Genomic DNA, 20,676 nt, shown 5'->3' with positions numbered 1-20,676 from the left:
ATTATTTCCAGAATCCTTTCTGCCAAGTCGGGTCTAATTTCTGCTTAAAATTTTCTAATAAGAATCAATACATATGGACAGTTATCCTTTGTGGAGGGGGGGGGGGAAGAAATCAGCATCATCAACTATTTGGTATGGGCAGATTTAAAAATAATTATAAAGATTCCTGCCATAAAATCTATGTTAAATGTCAGATGGAGAAACTTTTTTATTTTGAACTACTCAAGTGCTGTGAAAAATGTTTTGTTCAATGACTTAAAACATTATGGCCAATGTTTTAAGTGGTAACAATAACCTGTTTTGAAGGATTGGCAACAAAAACATTTAAAAGATGCCTGCCCTATCTTATGTATGTTTAACATCAGAAAGACATAACTTTTCTCCCTTTGTTTTTAGAAATATTCAAAACATGGTAAGTATGTCACCCCTTATCACTGGCATCAGTTTTGGTGGCATCAACTCAGTACTACAGTCTTTTACAAGGCCATAATTCTGAACTTCTGAAAAAGGTGTGAAACACTTTTAATGGAACCCTTTTCAATGAAGGCTGAGTAGAACTCAGAACGAATACATGTAAATTCTATAATCATCCACAATGTGTTTCAAATGAGCTACAGCAAAAAGAAATTATCTTGAAAGAAATGTGAAATAAAGGATCAAAAACAATGATTAACTCACAGATGATGGATACCAAAGTATTAGTTCTGTGGAACTGTACAAGTACTTTGACCAATACAGTAACTGAATGCTCATGTCATGAGGCATATATGTTATTGGAACATATTTTCGTATCAAAGTCAAGTTGTATTCCTGTTTCTAAAGGTTATATTTCCAGTTTCTGTTTCACTCATTTGATTTTCTTTATAATACAAATCATGTACACATCAGTTTACAATTTTCAATCCAACCTACAATATAAATTGATTGGTTGGAATATTTTTTGAATTCCTGCCATCAAAAATTCAAGATAAAAACTCACAGAAAATGTTCAGGAAGTGTGAAAATGGTGTCCATGTGAGAATATGGTGCAAGATAATTCTGCCTTCCTCCATGTCCTTTTTGTCTAATGCAGTCTTCCATTCTCTTTCAAACAGATCAGAGAGAAGCTTTCCAAAGCGAGCTCGTTCACGTTCTCCAAATCGATAGGCTTGAAGGTCATATCCTCTTGATATTAACTACAAAAAGAAAAACAATCAACTCATGATGCAAGTTGAAGATTAATTTGAAATGTAAAATCAAATATATGGTTCTGTCCATGACTATTATTCACAGGGTCAGCAGTGGATTCTAATATTTGGGTGATATCACTTCTCTCTCCAAAGGAGTGTTAAAAGTTTAAAATGTATATCATTCAAAATAGTTAAACTTTTATTTTTGCATATCTGTTTCATAGATGATTATAATACTGATGAAATATGATTGAAACTTTACATTATATATAACTTTTCTTACTTTTTTATCACCACAGTTATTTTATACCTTAATTATTGTATAAAACGGTAACATCAAAATAGGATGCAGTCAAAAGGAGTCAACTGTTTCCATAGGAAAAGTCCTCTTTTATATATTTAATTTATGAAATTATACATTTTACCAGTAATGGATCTAGACAGGTCCAGCAAAACATGTGTCTATTCTTACTGGTCAATTTTGTGCTCATCTAGGATCTTATGTGAATTTCTGGTCGAAACTCCACTGATAGATCCAATTTCTCGTATTTATGATTAGCACCAAGACTGACAGAAGTTAAGGCTCCTCCTTGATTAAAACTCTTAAGTCACTAAATGCTAATTTTGCCCTTGCACAATTAATAAAATTGCTTACAACAGAAGCATTCATTTCCATTATGCTGGAAACAAACTCTGAAGTGAAAAGTAATCTAACCTGAAATTGATAAAATCATATGTCCTGAAAATTATAAAGAACATTTAATGCAAGTGTCATCAATGTATTGTAGAATGTTTGACACATCTTCACAAGCATAACAAGGTAGAAATATCTGCGGCAAAAATTTCCCCATTAACCAATCATGCGAAGAGATACAAAAAAATTACTGTGAATAGTCAACAGATAACACATACAAAACTAAAGACCATATCTTAAGCTCACTTGACCTTAAGGCATGGTGAGCTAAAAACTTTAACCATATAAAACTGATATGGAAAGCATACTTCTAAGCCATAAACTTAACATATGTACCAAATTTTGCTTACAGCCTTCATCAATTATAAAATTTGGTCAATTTTTGTGGGGTTTTTTTCGCATCAAAATGTACAAAATGTAACCATTAAAAAGTTCTTTCTAATCAAAGAGCACAAGTTTGATAAATGGAGCACATTCATAAACATATTTCATACTATTATGAATTGTACAAAATAAAAAACAAATATCAGCTAATTGGCAGCTTGTTTCCATGGCAACAACTTGAGGACCAAGTGGATCTGAGGCTATTATCTCGATAAAAGCCAAACACAAGTGCATCTGGCCAAGAAATATTATGAAGCTTTCTACGTTTGACAGGCTTTTCCATATTCTGGGGGGAAGTGGCAGCCATATTGGATGGCAGATGAGAATCATTTGTGCAATTTAAAATGTCTTATGCAGGATGTTGTCTGTGAAAGCATGCAGTCTGGCAATGATTTTGGCCTACCAATAAGCAATACATTTAAGTGTAGATAAGAATATTTGTTATGGTTCTGTCATATCTACCATATGGTGATCGAAAGACTAATTTTTCTCCAGACTTCTGCATCATTGAGGTTTTCTGAAACAAGCAGCTCAGTCATGATCACACTTGATATTTTGACAGAAGGCACTTTTTTAACCATTAACTCCTATATATATTCTACCTTTAAATATGCAATGAGTTTATTAATGTCCAGTTTTTATGAGCTTGGAGATGATAGTTAAATTAATAATGTGCAGTTCTATAATCCTGTAACATTTAAAAGTAGATTTTTAAAAAATAAATTATAATTCAGAGAGCTGTACAAGAATTTCATGGGCTTGTATGGACCAATCACAATCACAAAAAGTGATATGTTAACATGTTGTCATATTAAATATATTAAACTACACACACTATATGTAATGTGTATTGACTGATATATATATATATATATATATATATATATATATATATATATATATATATATAGACTCAGATGCACAAAATCAGAATAAAAATAATAATGTGCATCACACCCATTCCAAGAAATATTTTCTGGAGTTTATGATCTATAATATGTATCAGTTTTCTGTCCTTTTTGGGGACCATAAATATGTTGCTAGAAAGCTGATGTTACCAGGCAAAAATCCAATGTCATGAGAATGTGCAATCAGGAGGACATCACTCTTCTGGTCAAGACTAAACTCAGAAAATGCACATGTAACTATGAGGCAATGGTGCGATACCAAACTGTATCAAAATGAGCTATGCTAGCAACACGAACCATTCCATCTGAAGATATTAGGTTATTTGTCAAGTAACAAGGACTTAACAAACAAAAACCACAAAAGTCACAAACTGGGCCTTTAGACAATGTAAACACCAAATTAACAAAGTGGTATATATCACTTAAACCCTAACATATGTAAAAACATATAAATCACCAACCGATATTACTCTGGTAAAGTACAAATCACAAAGCTCATGTACATGCTCTGAGTCACTTTTTGCAGCTACAGGTGTCATTTTGGAGAATTTGATTTGATGCTGCCGTTGTTGTAAATGAAGTCAACCAGAACAGGTGGCAATGCAATCCATAACTTTGTTAAAAACCCAAGGGCTGATGTTGAGGCTAAAAAGTGTAGGACTGTGAACTATGTCCCAGAAAACAAAACAAAGAAATTCCATGACACAAGGTTGATAGGGGCATGAAAATATGTGTTGGTCAGATCAAGACCACTGGACAGATAGGTGGATTGGTCTCATCTCTATCTTGAATTTCGGTGAGGCAGTGAATTGATTGAAGCGACTCAAATCAATGATCAGAATCAAGTTGTCATTAGCTTTCCAAATAAGAAACATACTTGCATAAAAGCCCAGCAATTGTGGCTTTTGCACAATCTCCACCACCTTTCAATGAGTGACCATGTTTATGGTTAGGAAGCTTGAAGGTGAAGATACCTAGTTTCTCACTGACTCTGTACAATTGCATCCTAGGATATTTAGACTGTAGTCTCATGGCAATGGGCTGGGATTGATATTGGTACACATCTGACTGAACAGATCCCTTGTCCAGAGGCTGCTTAACATCTCTTCACATTGGCAGGGGCTGAGTGTTTCCGAATGCCTGCGTGGGCTAAGCAGCGAGTTGGAGGAGGATTTTTTTTAGCTGCCTGCCTCAGAACTTCAATTCTTCTCCAAAAGCAATGGTGACCCAAACAGGGTCATCCATATAGTGAGGGTATGATGAGGTATGAGCAACAATTACAGCAGATATGCATCACATCATATCAGGTCTAAGTTGGCTGAGGCTGTCAAGGCATTGGCTGTGGTATAGTTAGATTCCCAGTTAATGACTCTAGCAATCCTGGCCATTGCCTCCCAAGTATGGCAACTGACCAATTTCTCTTTGAGTCTGAAAATTGTCAATGAGGCCAAATCTAACACTAAAGAAGTAGCAACTATGTTCCGAAACATCTTTGGCATGGAACACATTTTGTGCACTTTATAAAACAGTGGAGATGATTTATGAACAGCTGCTATATTCATGTCAAGGGCAGGAGATCAGTACTGAAGATGTCTGAGTTTTATACCACCGAGATGAAAATGTCACTGGAACTTGGGTTTCTGAGAAGAAAGTCTTAGAGTTTCCTGGGTCACCAAAACTGCCTGAAAGCCAGTCACTGATCCTTAATTCTAGCTGATTGGGGATGGGGCCAGAAGGATGGAATCTCTTCCTCCTCATTGAGATCTACCAATGCTTTAACTTTATAGTCTTCAGTAGAGGTAGGGGGTAGAGGGCATTCTGAAGTACCCAACAACCTATACATTTCCTATACAATGGCTTTAAAGCTAAGTTCAGTCCATTCCATGGTCAGATTTGAGTATGGTTTATTTGAAGGAGCTTTGTCACACTCACTGTTTGTCAAGTCTCAATCTGAGTCTGCTTGCAGTTCTGGAGAAGTCCTACCTGGTGGCATCAACGACTCAATTCCAATCCCTTGAATGTGTGGATAAGCAGTGAACACAGAAGTCCGGCACTGCTGGCTAGTTTGCCCAGTGAATGGTCAGCCTGGCTATCACAGGTACCAGCTGCTCCAAGGGCCTGGCCGGACAGACAGATTTCTCACTGAAATCTCCATCATAGTAAGGGTGTGTCACTGATGATATGGCTAGATGGACAGATCTGTCAATAAGATCCATGTAAATCACAGTTGGCTGGACCCTTCAATGAAAAGATCCCCATGCTGGGACAGCCAAATGGCCAGTGATGGCTGGATAGTCATGACAGAGCAGTTGTATTATTCATTGGATCCAAATGCATCCAGTACAAATCCCATGCTTCCAGACTTACAGGCCCAAACACCATGCTTGGACATACCGGGGGACTTACACCCACTGGGCTGTATAAAACTGGGGGAACAGTCCCCCAATGAATTGGAACTGCAAGGAATAAACTAGTTGGCTGGACCATCTTCTCAAAAGGTCTCCTATGCTGGATGGTCAGTGATGGCTGGATGGCCAGTGACAGCTGGATGGCTGGTAACAGTGCGGTAGTATAAAGAGTTGGATCAAATGGATCTGTACAAACCCCGTGTGTCCTGACTTACAAGCCCAAAAGCAATGCTTGGATTTGCAGGGGGACTTATGCCCACTAGGCTGCCTAAAAATGGGGAACACTCCCCCAAATATATATATATTCTGCACTACTAAAAACTAGTACATTAGGTGGTGGCAAGGGAGGTAACGGGAAAGAGTTACTGCTATTTGTCTATGAGATAGACAGGAAGACACGATTTTCATCTTTCAGTAGGCTGGATTTGCTAGATATGTAACATGATTCAGGAATGTATTTGAAGGAGAAAAAAAATTGTAGACTGGACAATGGATGCCACACAATGGACAATGGATGCCACACAATGGAGAATGGATGCCACACAATGGACAAAGGATGCCACACAAGGGACAAAGGATCACTCAATTAGCTCACTTAGTCAGGTGAGCTCATAGAATCTTTTTTCTTAAACTTAAACAAATAAATAAATTCCATATCATTCTGAAAGAAATCCAACAAACATTGTTGTTTTACTTTCAACTTTCTTTGTTAGCCAATGTTAAGATCTGTACTCATATATACATCTGTAGACCAATTTGTTATTTCTACTCCAATCACAATTGGTATCAATTGGATCCTGTGGGTTGCCAACCTTGAAAGCATGATAAACTAACCAACAGAATCGGTTTTAACAATTCCAAATGATAAACTGAAAATGGCAAGTGATCATTAGATATCCCTGTGGAGGAAAGGTTTCCAACTCATATAAGTACTTACTCTGAAAGCAAGGCGACTCAGACAATTCTGAACACAGGGCTGGAAGCTGTCCACCTTTGTACAATACAGTTCTATCAATGAAGTTGTGCTGTAACCTGAATGACTGAACTGAAAATGAAAAAAAGTTAATAAATACTGAATGTCTCAGAAATACAATGAATAACAGTATCATGATAAAGGAAGAGTGCTGTAAAATTATTATATTATCATCAAAATTGGCAAATGAAATTAACATAATAGTCATCACTTGTAAACATCTGGTGTAGTTAGCAATAAACAACCCCAGTAGCCAATGAAAACAAGAGTTTCCTGAAGGCACTGACACTCTGTTGGGCAAAACAAAATTCCAGGTACATGCATTCACAATAAGAACATTTCTTCTTTTTAATTGCTGAGTGATTAGACCATCTCTGATATTCTTGAGCAATAAGATGAGTTGTAAATCAGCAGATATAGTGCATGTCAGATCAGCACCATTTTCTTTTAGGAAAAACTGGACAATATTAGACACCTTCTGGTGAAAACCCCTTGTCAGTATAACGATGACAGAAATACTGGTGGTCAGATTAGTACCATTTTTATTTTGAACCAACTAGATATCATAAGCAGTCTTCTTGTGTAAACACTATATCTATATGACATTCCATTAGGAGCAGCGATTACAAGATTTCTAACAAGGAGATACTGGATGTCACCTGAGTACCCATTTAAACTAATGGTCAACTAGATATCACGAAAAGTCCTTTCAGAAAACACTATGTTTTTATGACCATCCATCTAGGACAAGTAATAACAAAATTTTCAAGATGTCCACTGTGGTAGCCATACTGGAGATCAGATTAGCACGATTTCAAATGAGAGCAAATAGACATCATAAAATGAGAACCCACATCAATATAACTTTCTGTTCAGGAGTAGTAATAACAAGATTTTCAAGATGATTGCCATGCCAACGTATTCAGAAATCAGATCAGCACCATTTCCATTTCAGACCAATTATACATTACAAGAAGCCTTTTAGTGGGAATCCCATGCTTACAAAACCTTCAATATTGGACAAGTAGCAAGAAAAAGATTTTGAAGATAACTGAAGTATCAGATATAATGGATATTAGAGTGGCACTGTTTTCATTTAGGACCAATTAGGCATCATAAGAAGTCTTCTGGTGAAAACTTCAATGGGATATGACCATCCATTTAGAAGGACCAGCATTAAAAACATTTTCAAAATGGCTGCCATAGTGGCTATATTGGGTATCACATCAGCACCATTTTCATTTAAGATCAACTAGACATTATGCAAAGTCTTTAAGTGTAAACTCTATGATGATATAATCATCTATTCATCATAAGTAGCAACTGTCTGTGCCTCTGTGTGTGTGTGTGTGTGTGTGTGTATTTGTGTATTTGTGTGTGTGATTTGACTTTTAATGTAGCTTTAAAAAATTTCTTTCATATCACTACAATGTCTGCAGTGTGGCAGCTTATAGTGATGTCTAGCATTGGGTCATCATGCCGCAGACAAGGAGCATCATGTTCCACCCAGTCACATTTTATCCTGACACCAAGCCAACCAGTCTTAACACTAACCTCCTAATGTTGAGTGTCTAACAAGGCAGCTGTTAGTACTATTTTTATAAGTCTCTGGTATTACTCAGCTAGGTTTTGAACCTGTGACCTCCTGCCTCCAAGGTAGATGCTCTAACCACATAGACCACTGGAGTGGTGGAGAACTAGCAATAAGGTTTTCAATATGGCTGCTATGGTGGCTGTAATGGATGCATGATGTATGTATACAGTAGCATTTTACTGCACCTCAGCATAACAGTGGCTATATGGTGCCAACAAATGATAAATGTTCATAAAATGTAAACAATTAATTGTATAAAAACATTGGTACATAAACCCTTCAAAATAAACTAAACATGAAGTACAAGAAGATAAAATATAAAAGACACAAATGATCAAATACAGTAAAATATATATAATATAGAATAAGAAATAACAGTAAGTCCCAAAATCATTAAAACTCTGTGATATAAGCTGCATTGCCCTTGGGTGGTACATCATCATACAGTTTGAACATTGAAATACTTCTGTCTCATAGGTTGAAAGTCAACATACTCAACGAGAATGTATTCCATTGTCAATGGACACTCTACTCAAGATTCACCCTTCAGCAGGTATGCACAAGTCAGCTGTATGCTGATACACGATCAGGACAATACCACCCCATCTTTCATTTCTTCTACGCCAGGGATGCCACACACCACTTATGGGTTTGATGGTTCTCTTTTCATTCCACACATCTTGCCAAGATGTATATGGGAAGTTCTATTTGAACACAAGTGACTGCTTGGCAGCTTTGGCTGCTTTATCTGCCCTTTCACTGCCCTTTATGCCAGTGTGACTTGTTAGTCAACAGTACGGAATACTTCTTGATAGTATGCAAATATCATATTTCTCTGACATCTGGGAAATTAGTCATATTCAATGTTTTGTCAGACATTCAATAAGGAAAGTGAATTTAAAATGCTTTGTCTACTAAATTATCTGCCTTCAATCATCCTTTATAACAATGTGACCGACAGTACAAATTAGTTTTCCAACATTGTATGAGAAAACTATGCTTCTTTAATACTGTATCTAGAATATCAACAAATTGTCTGATTTATGATTTTGCAAGTCTTTCCGTGCTGATAGGGAATCTAAAATTATGATGAATTTGTTTTTTGAGAGGTTTCAATGTAATTCAAAATCCTTAGCATAACTAATTTCTGCTGTAAAAATTGAGACTTTATTTGATAAAATGGGGTGTTGCAATGGCAGCTACAATACTGTCTCATTTTTCAAAACATCTGCAAATCTTCACATCAGAAGTCACTCTCAAAAGGTTCTCACTGTGCATGAGTAAGACCTCTGACAAGTCCAGTGTGGGAGGTTTGAGGGGCCAAGTCAGGGAGTGGACCCTGTAACTTAGGCAGAAACCAGTGTCCTAAGCAACAAAGAGAAAAGAGACCATCCCCTCTGCTGCTTGATTGCCCCATGACAAGAGAGATAACTGGCCATTTCAGTGTGGGAGCAACAGGAGGTCTGTTTAGAATGTGTCCACAAGATTATCTCCAAACTAGACAGGATACTAGTGTCTTAAGTACTAAAAGGATTTGGACACAAATCTGGATGAAGGAGGTGGTAAAACTTGTTAAAAACCTTGTCTAAAATTCACTTTCTCATTTTCCATCACCTGTCCTGAAGTGTGGGATAGAGCAGCAGGTTAGACAGACTAGAAATGAACATATCTTTGGAGAGCCCTAGAGCACCCCCAAAAGGACAAAAAAAAAAAATGAAAGCATTTTTTTAACCTGTTAGGAAAAGATGCTAATTCATGGGTAGCCTATCTATAGTCATAAAGGTCAGCCAAATCACCCACCCATTGCTGGCCTGGTACTCTATAGTGTCTTTACAATTATTACAACAGTCGCTTGAAAAAAAATGATGCTCTACTAGTTAAAAAGAATTTCCAGCAATTCAAGGCAAGACCATTCTTTCCTCTTTAATTTCTGAATGTTCAATCCATCATATTCTTCAACAGTAACAAGATTTTCAAATTAGCTGCTGTGGTACACATATTAGATATCAAACTGGCACCATTTTAATATAGGACCAATGTTTCTGAAGGAGTAACAATAACAAAATTTCCAAGATGGCTGTCATGTAGCCATACTGAATATCAGATGCACATCACTTCCATTTAGTACCAAATTAACATCATAAGAAGCCTTTTGGTTAAAGCACAATTTCAACATGGTCCACTATCTAGTAGAAGTAGTGACAACAAAGTTTTCAAGATGGCCATTGTGAAGATAATATTTAAAGTCAGATAAGCACCATTCTCATTTATGACCAACCAGACATCATAAGAAGTCTTTCACTGAAAACCCCATGCTGATATGATCATTCATGTGAAGTAATGAAAATAAGATTTTCAAAATGGCCACCATCATTTTGTCACCTGTGAGCTGCTTCCTGAATCAGCATTTAAGTGGCACTTGATGTTATGGTCATTATCAGCTTGACAACACTCCTAAATAAAGTATATCAAAGCTTTTGGGACCACATCAAGAAAGACACTGGAGTATTTTTACTTAACTCAAGTGATATGAGTCTAAGCTATTAAAATAAGTAACAGAAAAGAGTGAAAAGCAATGAGCTTTGTAAAATTCAATAAATAATTTGTTTCCCAAGAATACAGAGTGAAAATAAAAAAAAAAGATTAACGTATTGAAAATTAAATCACAAAATAATCTTAGAATTACAGACACAAATCCTAATAATAAATGTTTTAAATAAACTTTTGTAGAAATCAAAATTAAATCCAACGCTGAAAGTGTTGATGTGTCTGTTGTGCCCTGTATTATGGTATTGTAACAACAGATTTTTGCTGGATCACAATAATACAATCCAAGAAGAAATCCTTACTTGAAATTTCAGCATAAATTGAAGTCTCTATTTCCAAGAATATTATCAGAGCACTTTTGTATTTCCAGAGAATAAATAATTTAAATAATTCCAATTCAAATAATGTACACAACAATAACTTGAATCTGCTTGGATGTTAAAGTACAAATTAATAATTTTTCCAGAAACAAGATTATATAGCCTTCTTTCTGCCTGACTTCAGGTCACAATTAACTATTTCTATAATTAAAAAAACACAACCTAACAATAAAAACCTTCTAGAAACTTTTTAATGTTTACAAAATAAAATCTTAGTTATAAATAGAAGTTTATTACAAAAATTATAAAATCTGTAGTAAACAACCAGTAGACATGGCAATTCATGGGGAATTTCCAAAATTCAAGACTCAGATTGAGATAAACATGCTTACTATAAAATCAAAATCAATAATTCAGGTCAGGTAGAAAATGAACCTGATTCTGGACAAGGTAAAGTCCAATGTCACATTATCAATAGCATATAATGAAATAAATATTTTTTTAAAAATAAAAAATAAAAATCAAACAATGTAAATTAAATATACATAACGCAAGAAACTATGATCTGAATGATCTACTTCACACACATGCAGAAAAGTTTAAGGAAACCACAACATTTTTTCTACTCAATGGATGCACCTTTCTTTCTGGCATTAGGTATAAGGAAACTGCCTTTATGGAGGATAAGGAGCATCCAGAGATTACTGAATTTCTATACGAAAACACTTTGCCAAGCTGCCCCTAAACACAGGCCTACTAATATGAACTGCTTCTTGTCAGTGGCTCATAAACCCCAAAGCATTTTGATGTAATACAGTTGTTATTTGCTGCATAAGGCAGAGCATGCTGTTAAGCTTCAGTGCACATCATTCCAACAGACCAGCAGAAAACACTGGCTTGATCTTGGTGCTAACATGTGATAAGCTTTTTGGGCATATAGCCTTGTGAGTTTCCTGCTTGTAGGCCAACAATCTCATGGTTTAACCATGCCTCTCTCAAATGCGGCAAAGCAAAATGTTTGAGTTGAGTCAGGCACCCCATGCTGGACAGTCAAATAAGTAAGGCTGGATCACCATTTCTTATGGTAAGCCCTTGGCAGCTGTGCATAATAACTGTACAGCAAAAACACTACTCTCTACACTACACTGCTACTCTCTGCACTGACTGTAAGAATGAGTGCTAAGCAGCTGCAATGCTATTCCACACAAGCTTCCTTCTGCTGCTCCCTTTTTGTTCCTTGAACAATATTAAAGATATTTTGGCACAAGCTATCCAGGGGGGAAATGGCATAGATTAAAAGTGCTTTTTGTCTTGATCGAATAAGAGTTATTGGGCCCTATCATGCACCACTGTATTGGGAGATCACGAACATATCAGCAAGCTTCTACTGCTCCAGATAGGAACTCCAGCCACGACAGCCAGAAAAGGCCTTAATAATCTCCAGGTAATGATGACAGCTTGATTTAGGTTTCATCTCTGGCATGATAGTCTTCCTCACAGTGGTCAACACTCATGTAGACATTAAAGAGACAACTCTCAGGATATGGGCAGATGTTGGCTTTGGTACCCATGGCAAACAACTTGAACGTCTGCATCCCTAGTCACCTTAGAGAGGTACTGAGATTGTGGTGGGGGACTGCAAATTTTATCCCAAATAATAACCCATGGAATGTATTTCTGACCCATACAGTCTGGCATCCATTCGTTTTGGCCATCCAGCATAAGAAGCTATAGTAGGTTTGTGCATGTATATTGCCATCATTCTTGTGAGGTAGTGGGTCGCAGTGAGAATAAGCAGGTTGTGGTTATGCAATTTACAATCATGTCATTTGTATGGTTACTCCTGCTTAAGAATGTATACAGAATTTTTGTTTTAATCATTAACTGGCAATTTAAATAAAAATTTCATACAATGCTCAGCCAACCCATTTCTAATGTGAACTTTACTATCTTGGATTAATATTTATTGTTGCAGAGTAATGCAACAAGTTTAAAAGTATGTAATATTTACCACTCTTTCAAGAATAAGGTAGAGTTCTTCTTCAATCTGAGAATTCCATGCATCTCTCACAGTCTCAGAGGGTAGATTTTGTGGTGCAACAATACCATCCCATACCTGTGAAAGAATGGAAAATTAGATATATTTGTCACTATCAAAACATGATGTTGGGAATATCTCAGGCTATCAGGATATATTTTAAAAATTTATAAGATATATAATAAACAGTCCAAAAGATACTGCAGTGAACTGTTTTAAGATGTAAAATGGTGTAATTATAGCCACAACTAACCTGTGTCTTAATATTAAGGCATGTATTTTTGGGCAGCCTGTTTTATTAATTTGTAATCCAACTAAAAAATGACAGGAAACAAGGTGTATTCAGGAAGACTACAACCAGCTTTGCATAAAGGATCTATCTGTGTAGATGGTCCATACATAAATGCAATACCTTGACAGGTAAGAATCTTGTGCCCATACAGAAAACTTTAACTGACAATCATAACCAAGATATTTAAATGATCTTGAACATAAAGTGGCTATTTAATATTACTAAAACTTACTGGTTGCATTTGGCTGAATTGCAATTTTCTTCCATGGGACTTTCATAATTGTTTATTTATTATACCATTTTTAGCACAATTTGTGAAAAAGGAACTGCAATTTCAGTTTGTTAAATTTTTAAAAAAATGTTTTTAGATTGTATTAATAATTTCCAAAACAGCATTTGCATTTTATTATAGTTCTACTGTATACCTGGCTAATAAAAACCAAGCTGATCCACCAACTCTGTGTGGAATAATGTTTTCAGTAGATGTTGGAACTAAAATGTTGAGCTAAGGATACTAAATGAAACTGGTGGTTGTTTGTGCATGAATGTAGATCCAGGCACACATATCTTAACATTCATGAGGAGCATCCTAGGGTCCTTACATTGGACAAAGAAATAAGTAAAAACAATCTCAAGTGGAAGACAGATCAAATGGAAACATTTTTACTAGTACTTAATTTTGTAATTTGATAGCAAACTTGCTTGTTATACTACATAAAAAAAGGCTATGTATCCAATTATATAACAAATTCACACATAAAACTATATGCACATAACTGATTCTGAAATTCAGGTAGCTGCTACCCAGATTAATCAATGGAAAACAAAACCAATTCAACATATATATGTCCAAACATTGATTACTTTTAGATATAATTATATAATTATTATCTAATTTTAAACAGCTATCATCTAATCACAATAATGATCTAATTGCTATGATCTGATTTATCAATAACTGTAATTAGATATTAATTGTGTACCTAATTAGTATAATTATTATCCAATTGTACAATTATTATCTAATGAGATACAATTTTCATTTACTAATTAATTACATGAATAAATGAAAGTTGTACAGTAAGAAAATTTAAGCAGTAATCTCTGTGACAACAAATGACACAAAAACACCTTATATCAATACTGTTTATGAAAGCAATAAATGTCAATAATTTTATCTTAAATCTGCACTTACCTTTAAATGATCTTCTAGGTATATATTCCACTTGTTGTAGAAGACATTTAACCACTGCTTGACTCCTTGATACCTCTGGTTCAGAGTTTTGACATGTTCCAATTCTTCTTGATTGCTTGGTTTCTCATTATCCTCTTTTTTCTGTAATAGGCCATACCATGCTATACAGTGTAGGAAAGCTTGTACTGCACATGTGAACATATATGGTGAATTTGTACCCAGTGTCTCATTGACTAGATCACTTGATATTCTGTAAAGAAGCCTTGCTTGGACAATGACAGGATCAGTACTGAAAATAAAAATGAACTAGAGGTACTGCACAAAAACTAGTTCTCTTACTGGACCTAACATCACCTTGACCTCTAACCTTTAAATTCCAAAATCTACAGGTTTCACTCTTTCCCAAAGTCAGTCTGTCAACAAAGTTTGGTCAAGGAACTTACCCCAAAACTATTATTAAAAAAATCACAATGTTCTTGACCTTAGACTTTTTGTCTCCCAGATCAATGGCCGCATTCTTACTTTAAGTGCAAACTATCAACAAACTTCCATCAAGATACAGTTCTTTAGCCATAAGTATCATGCAATAAATTCACAAATCCTTTCAGTCACAGTGACCTTGTGCATTGACCTTTTAACATAAACCCAAAAGGCTTTCTCTTTCCCAAAGTGAAAGCCATCCACAATCTATGGTGAAAGAACATGGGGTCAAGAAGTAATTTTTATGTACAGAAATCAACTTTCATTTTTTCAGCCAGTGACTTCTATCTCCCAAAATCAAAACTGTCTTCCTTGTCTCAACTGCAAGCCATCCAACCAAATTTGGTAAAAGTAGCTGATAAACAACAAAATATCATGTGAAAATCATTTTCTACTCCAAGTTACTGTGACCTTGACCACTGATCATTTGGTCCCAAAATCAACAGTCTTTCTTTCCTCAAACACAAGCCATTTACAAAGTCTGGTTATACAAGTCATTATGGATGGATTGGTATTAATTATGTGTTCAGTGTTCTATATAGTAAAGACAATTACTCATTTGGGAAATTATAGTAATATACACAACAACATTAATACCAATGGAACTACGTCATTTTGCAAATGGAATAGTATTTTATAATTTTATTTCACTAAAACAACAGGACTTGTGGTCTTGTATAATGAGCCCCCACTTTATAATAGCTCATTTCACAAGCACATATCTTACACTATTGCAAACCAGATACACCCTTTGCAGAGTACCTAATTTTATCCACCCCTAACCCTCCAACAAAATGTAAATGCCATTGAATAACTGCCAAAACCACACTATTACACGGTTTATATGGGTCAAGATAACAATCATAGATTACCTCCCACTGATGATGCCCCTATGCTCACTTATACCAATAAAATGCAAGATAAATAAATATGTATCTGAATAAAATATTTTACTGGTTTAAAACAAATGGAGGACAGAATTGTTATTGCCTTGGAAGGAGAATTTAAAGCTGTTAACTACAATCACATACAAAATTTGCACAATCTCAAAAAATTCTTGAAATCCATGAGATAAAAGTTCCCAGTGATATGTTCTTTAATATTCCCACAACTACTGCAAAATTAATTTTTTCAAATAGGTCTCTATCCACTATCTGAAACACGAACTAGGTGCTGGTCACAAAGTAGGCAAATATTTTATATTTACCCTAATATCAGCATGGAATATTTTATTTTTAAAATTTCTGCACCTCTTATCAGTTCTGTATAACTCCAACAAGACAAAACTAACCTGGGTCTAATGTGGAGGGCCTTGCTCACAATACTCTGCTTTATAGGCCATCCCATGAATACTTCAGTTACTTCTGGAGCAGTGTGCATGCTCCTTAAATGTATGTAACTGCAAGAGACTCGGAGGGTGCATGTGAATTATTATCTTCTTCCAATACATTACCCAATCACAATACCTTAACAGAATAGGAAAGACAGAGAGAGTTCAGGGTTCATACACCTTTGGTGTGACAAAATTCAAGGACTTTTCAAGGACTTTGTCCAATTTTTTGTAAGGACCCCAATGCCCAGTGCACTTTAGTTATATTTATCAATGGCCATTTAAAGGATTAGTGAGAATATTGTAGTTTCCTGAAAAGGTGCTTCCTATTTGTGCAATAGACTTGAGACATTATAATAGTGAGAGAAAAAAAACAAATCTTAGGAGAATAACAACACTTTATTTTTCAGAAAAAGAAATGAATTCAGATCTTTATATGAAGAACAAAAAAAAACTATAGATTACATAGCAAATAAGGTACACTAGGTTCCACAGTTCTTTAAATTCTTAACTCCAACAACCAAATGGGGTTTAACACACTTTCCAGCATTTTGTTTTGGGTAAGCTCTCACAGAAAAATATGCAGATAAATCTTCCGTATTTTCAATGCCATGTACATGTTTTTATTCTTCAGCGGGAGTTAAAGCAGCCTCCTGAAAATTCAGTAGCAATTAGAGTTTACGTAGGTTGCCAAAGCCCACCTTCTCTGTCCGACACTTCATGAAAGCACATCGGCCAACCTCATATATAGTAACTTGCATAATTTACGTGTACCTGAAGTTGTCCACAGCAGACAAAATTGATTTCTGGAATAACTTCAATGCATTATATAATGCTTTCAAGCGGCATCTTAAAATCATTTGCCATGAAATTATGCCATGTGCTGCCACATCTAAAATTTTATATCTGCTGTAACGTGATCACTCATTGAAATTTTACAGGTACATTTACACGCAGATGTAAGTATATGGTATAGAAAGCAGCTTTTCTGTTAACAGGCATATGGTCATAATTTATGCCCAAAGGTTGGTTGTGACACCTAAAAAGTCAGTACTAGACTTCCAAATTTTAGACAGTATGCTGAAAATCAGAAGCTCGGATGCAAAATATGAACAAACTGTGACCATTTTTGGGTACATTTTTCATTATCTTTTGTTACCAGAGTTAGAACAGCTGATTCACCATGATTTAAAGTACAAAGATGTACCACTTCCACAGAAAATAAACTGAAGAAGAATGATTGTTGGAAAAGATTTGCAACTTTTTAATGCTCTCTGTAATCAGGTGTGTGTGCAATCATAAATATATGATTGGTCACATGTTGTAAACCACCCAATAGTAAGCAGTTTTATTTCAATTACATGATGTAATGATATGAAAAGAAACTTTCGTAATCCGTTTGTTGATTAATTTTATATTTTTCAAGGACCAAGGCTTATTTTCAAGTACTTTTCAAGGACTTTTCCAGGTAAAAAGATTTTCAAGTATTTTTCAAGGATGAATTGAAATTAAGGTACTTTTCAAGGTACTGAGCGAACCCTGGAGTTACATTCTCTTACCCTGGAGAGACCAGAGGTATATGAGGCTGCTTCTGGATCGTTTAACCTGGCTGGAGAATAGACTCCATATGCCAAAGTACAGCTTCTTTAAGGGAAACTTTCCTCTTGCAAAGCCATTTCCTTATGAAGCTGCCAAACTACCTGTGTAGATAACCTGTTGTGCAGTCGAAATTGACCCTGCCAGGTCTAGCAGAGTCTTTTGTGATGAAAGTTCTTGGAAATAAAAGCTGGAGCAAAAAAACTTTTTTTTACAAGTATCATAAAGTGAACAAAAAGAAGCATCATTGTATACAAATTAGCAATGAGATAAGAAAGTAACATATACAATTTCATAACTATATGGGCAACAATGTTCAAGAAATGTAGCTAGATGCAAGTACTGAATTTTGCCATTAAAATGTAAAGAGTAGATCTCTGCAACCTAAATGTTGTCAAGAAGGGTAAAACTTCTCAGGATGCATGCTTGCATGAAGCTTCATTGCTGTACAGGCAACAACACACAAAAAGTGGAAATAAACACAGCACATGACACAACAACCATTGTTGTTCGTTTCTTTTTGGGCAGGGGGTGTTCTTTCCAAGGCAAAATGATAAATATCCAAAATGGAAAATTCTAAATTCCAATCTATATACACCACTTGGTTATTGCCAACAAAATTTATTTAAATACCCCAAATGGTTCAAGAATTAAAGTCAAGGAACAAAATATTTGGAAGTTCTTGCACTGTTTCTATGGCAACATGAATAATATTTGAAATGAAAACCTTTAACTAAAAAAGGCACCTATACACCACTCAGGTGACATGTGACAAGCCTGAAAGAAACATCTTATGATGATTTTGAGCTATTCTCGGACAATAAAAAATGTTTAAAGAATAACATAATGACAAACAGACGGACAAGAAATTTATGTATTTCCTGACATTGCATGCTGATGGGATAAAAGCTGATATTAAACCTGCAGAAACTTCTATCTATTTTATACATGATTTGTTCTATTAACTCATAATGAATTGCCTTGAAAGGAATCATTTTTTGACATTTTATGAACTCCTTCTTTTCACACACATATGAAAATTTTCCACTACAAACCCCTATTTCTGAACAATGCAAGTATAGGACTTCTAGTGTCAAGGTCTATAGAGATATCCAGTAACACTGCACTTTGTTAAAAGTATAATTTCATCAGAATCAATGTATGTAACCATTTTCAATCAATAGAGTCTGACAAAGGTTTCTTTTAATTTGTGTGGAAAAAATTGCATTACTTTAAGCATTATGTAAGAAAAAAACAATACCAAAACTTTCATACAAGGCTGGATGTTTACATACTGGTCCATTAGAGCAAGATGATGGTAAAATTCAAAAGCCAAAAGTAGTCATAACTTGTCCAAAGAAACTTTCCAGGGATGTCATTGAGGTTCACCAATGTCACAAATTGCAATATTTTTTACTTATTGGCAACAAAATATACAAGGTGATTTTGTGGCATCAACAGTTTTTTATGTTTTAACTTGTATATACAATCTTGGGTTTGGGGTGAAGAAATTCAAAGGCACCATGAAAGGAAGCCAAAAACTTGGATATAAAATGTAATGGAATCTATATATTGTTACAGAAACAAATCATACTGACAAATGCATCTTAACAATGCACTTTTACATCATAGTCCACTTATGCAGACATCTGTCTGGGTACTGTATGCTGTGATACAATGAGATTGTCATGCTACCAGATTAGTTACAATCGATCAACCTCTAAAGGCAGGAACAGGAATGGCTACAACTGACCCAATGACTTCTTTTTGTTTTTACTTTTTGCAATAAAAAATGTACCCCCAAAAATACAGTTTTGCTGAAACTTAAAAACAAAAGTGATTTCCTTTGAAGCACCAATTGTTCTTTATAAATACTGAGCAAATGAACCAAACAAAAAAAATCAGTCTCAATCAATGTTCTACAATTATTTGATGTTAACACTGCAATAACAAATCAGCATTTGTTTGGTCCTCAAAAGTTTGCATTTAGTGGCAATTTCAATAACACATTATAAGGAAAACGACAACAATCTTCAATAAAAACAAAGCAGCTTTTATTATAGGAAGTCAGCACCAATCTTAAATAAAAGCAATGTAATCTGATCGATTGTTGCATTTACCAAAGTGATTGGAACACTTTTATTATGCCATGAGAGTTACTGCTTTGCAGGAAAAATGTTTATGCTTATGATTGCTACCAAAGGTGCGTTAGCACGTAAATTTCAAATCTTTTGAAATCATAGATATTTCATTGCAAAGATTTTTGTTAAACTTTTTAATTTGTTCACGTTTTCGTTTACCTATTAACAGCTCCATCCCCTTGGTAGCCTCGGTAAGATGATAGCTGTCTCCTGCTGATCAAAATCTAGGCCATGTTCATGTACCGTAAACAACTATATTGCCATATGCTCCTGGCAATAACAAATATCTCAGGGAATTGTTTAGTGATACATGTTTGTTGATAATGGGATAAACGAGGACACTATTTTTTCTTATGTATGAGTTATTTATGTTTTCTAACGTGATGTGAATGATATGTAAATTTTCTAACATGTGATCCATACTCAAAGTCATGGGTTTTTCATAAACATGTACTGTAATTTATGCATTATGGCTTCTTCTACACAAGTGTAAGTTGACAATACACACTCTCAATGTAAATTCTACTCACTGATGACAGGTGCATCTTACAAAAACATTTCACTTCAAAACAAAATTTGATTCCCCCCCCACACACACACACACTTA

The 20,676-nt window shown here is 35.1% G+C and overlaps 1 protein-coding gene across 2 annotated transcripts in view; it reads right to left on the bottom strand.

The window, feature by feature from the left end:
- The window catches only part of LOC149786032 (E3 ubiquitin-protein ligase rnf213-alpha-like), a 354,737-nt gene that overhangs the window by 287,568 nt on the left and 46,493 nt on the right, over positions 1-20,676 (bottom strand). For both annotated transcript variants that reach the window (XM_089976319.1, XM_089976318.1), the window contains exons 12-15: positions 14,523-14,811; positions 13,009-13,113; positions 6,501-6,608; positions 980-1,175 (exon numbers count right to left, since the gene is read on the bottom strand). In XM_089976319.1, coding sequence (XP_089832445.1) covers positions 980-1,175; positions 6,501-6,608; positions 13,009-13,113; positions 14,523-14,811 — 698 coding nt within the window. The remainder of the gene's footprint in view (positions 1-979; positions 1,176-6,500; positions 6,609-13,008; positions 13,114-14,522; positions 14,812-20,676) is intronic.

This window comes from Sinohyriopsis cumingii, chromosome 12 (assembly GCF_028554795.1).
Source record: "Sinohyriopsis cumingii isolate HCF-2022 chromosome 12, ASM2855479v2, whole genome shotgun sequence".
Lineage (NCBI taxonomy): Eukaryota > Metazoa > Mollusca > Bivalvia > Unionida > Unionidae > Sinohyriopsis > Sinohyriopsis cumingii.
Note: the sequence above shows the minus strand (reverse complement) of the source record. Positions and strands in the feature narration are given on the sequence as shown.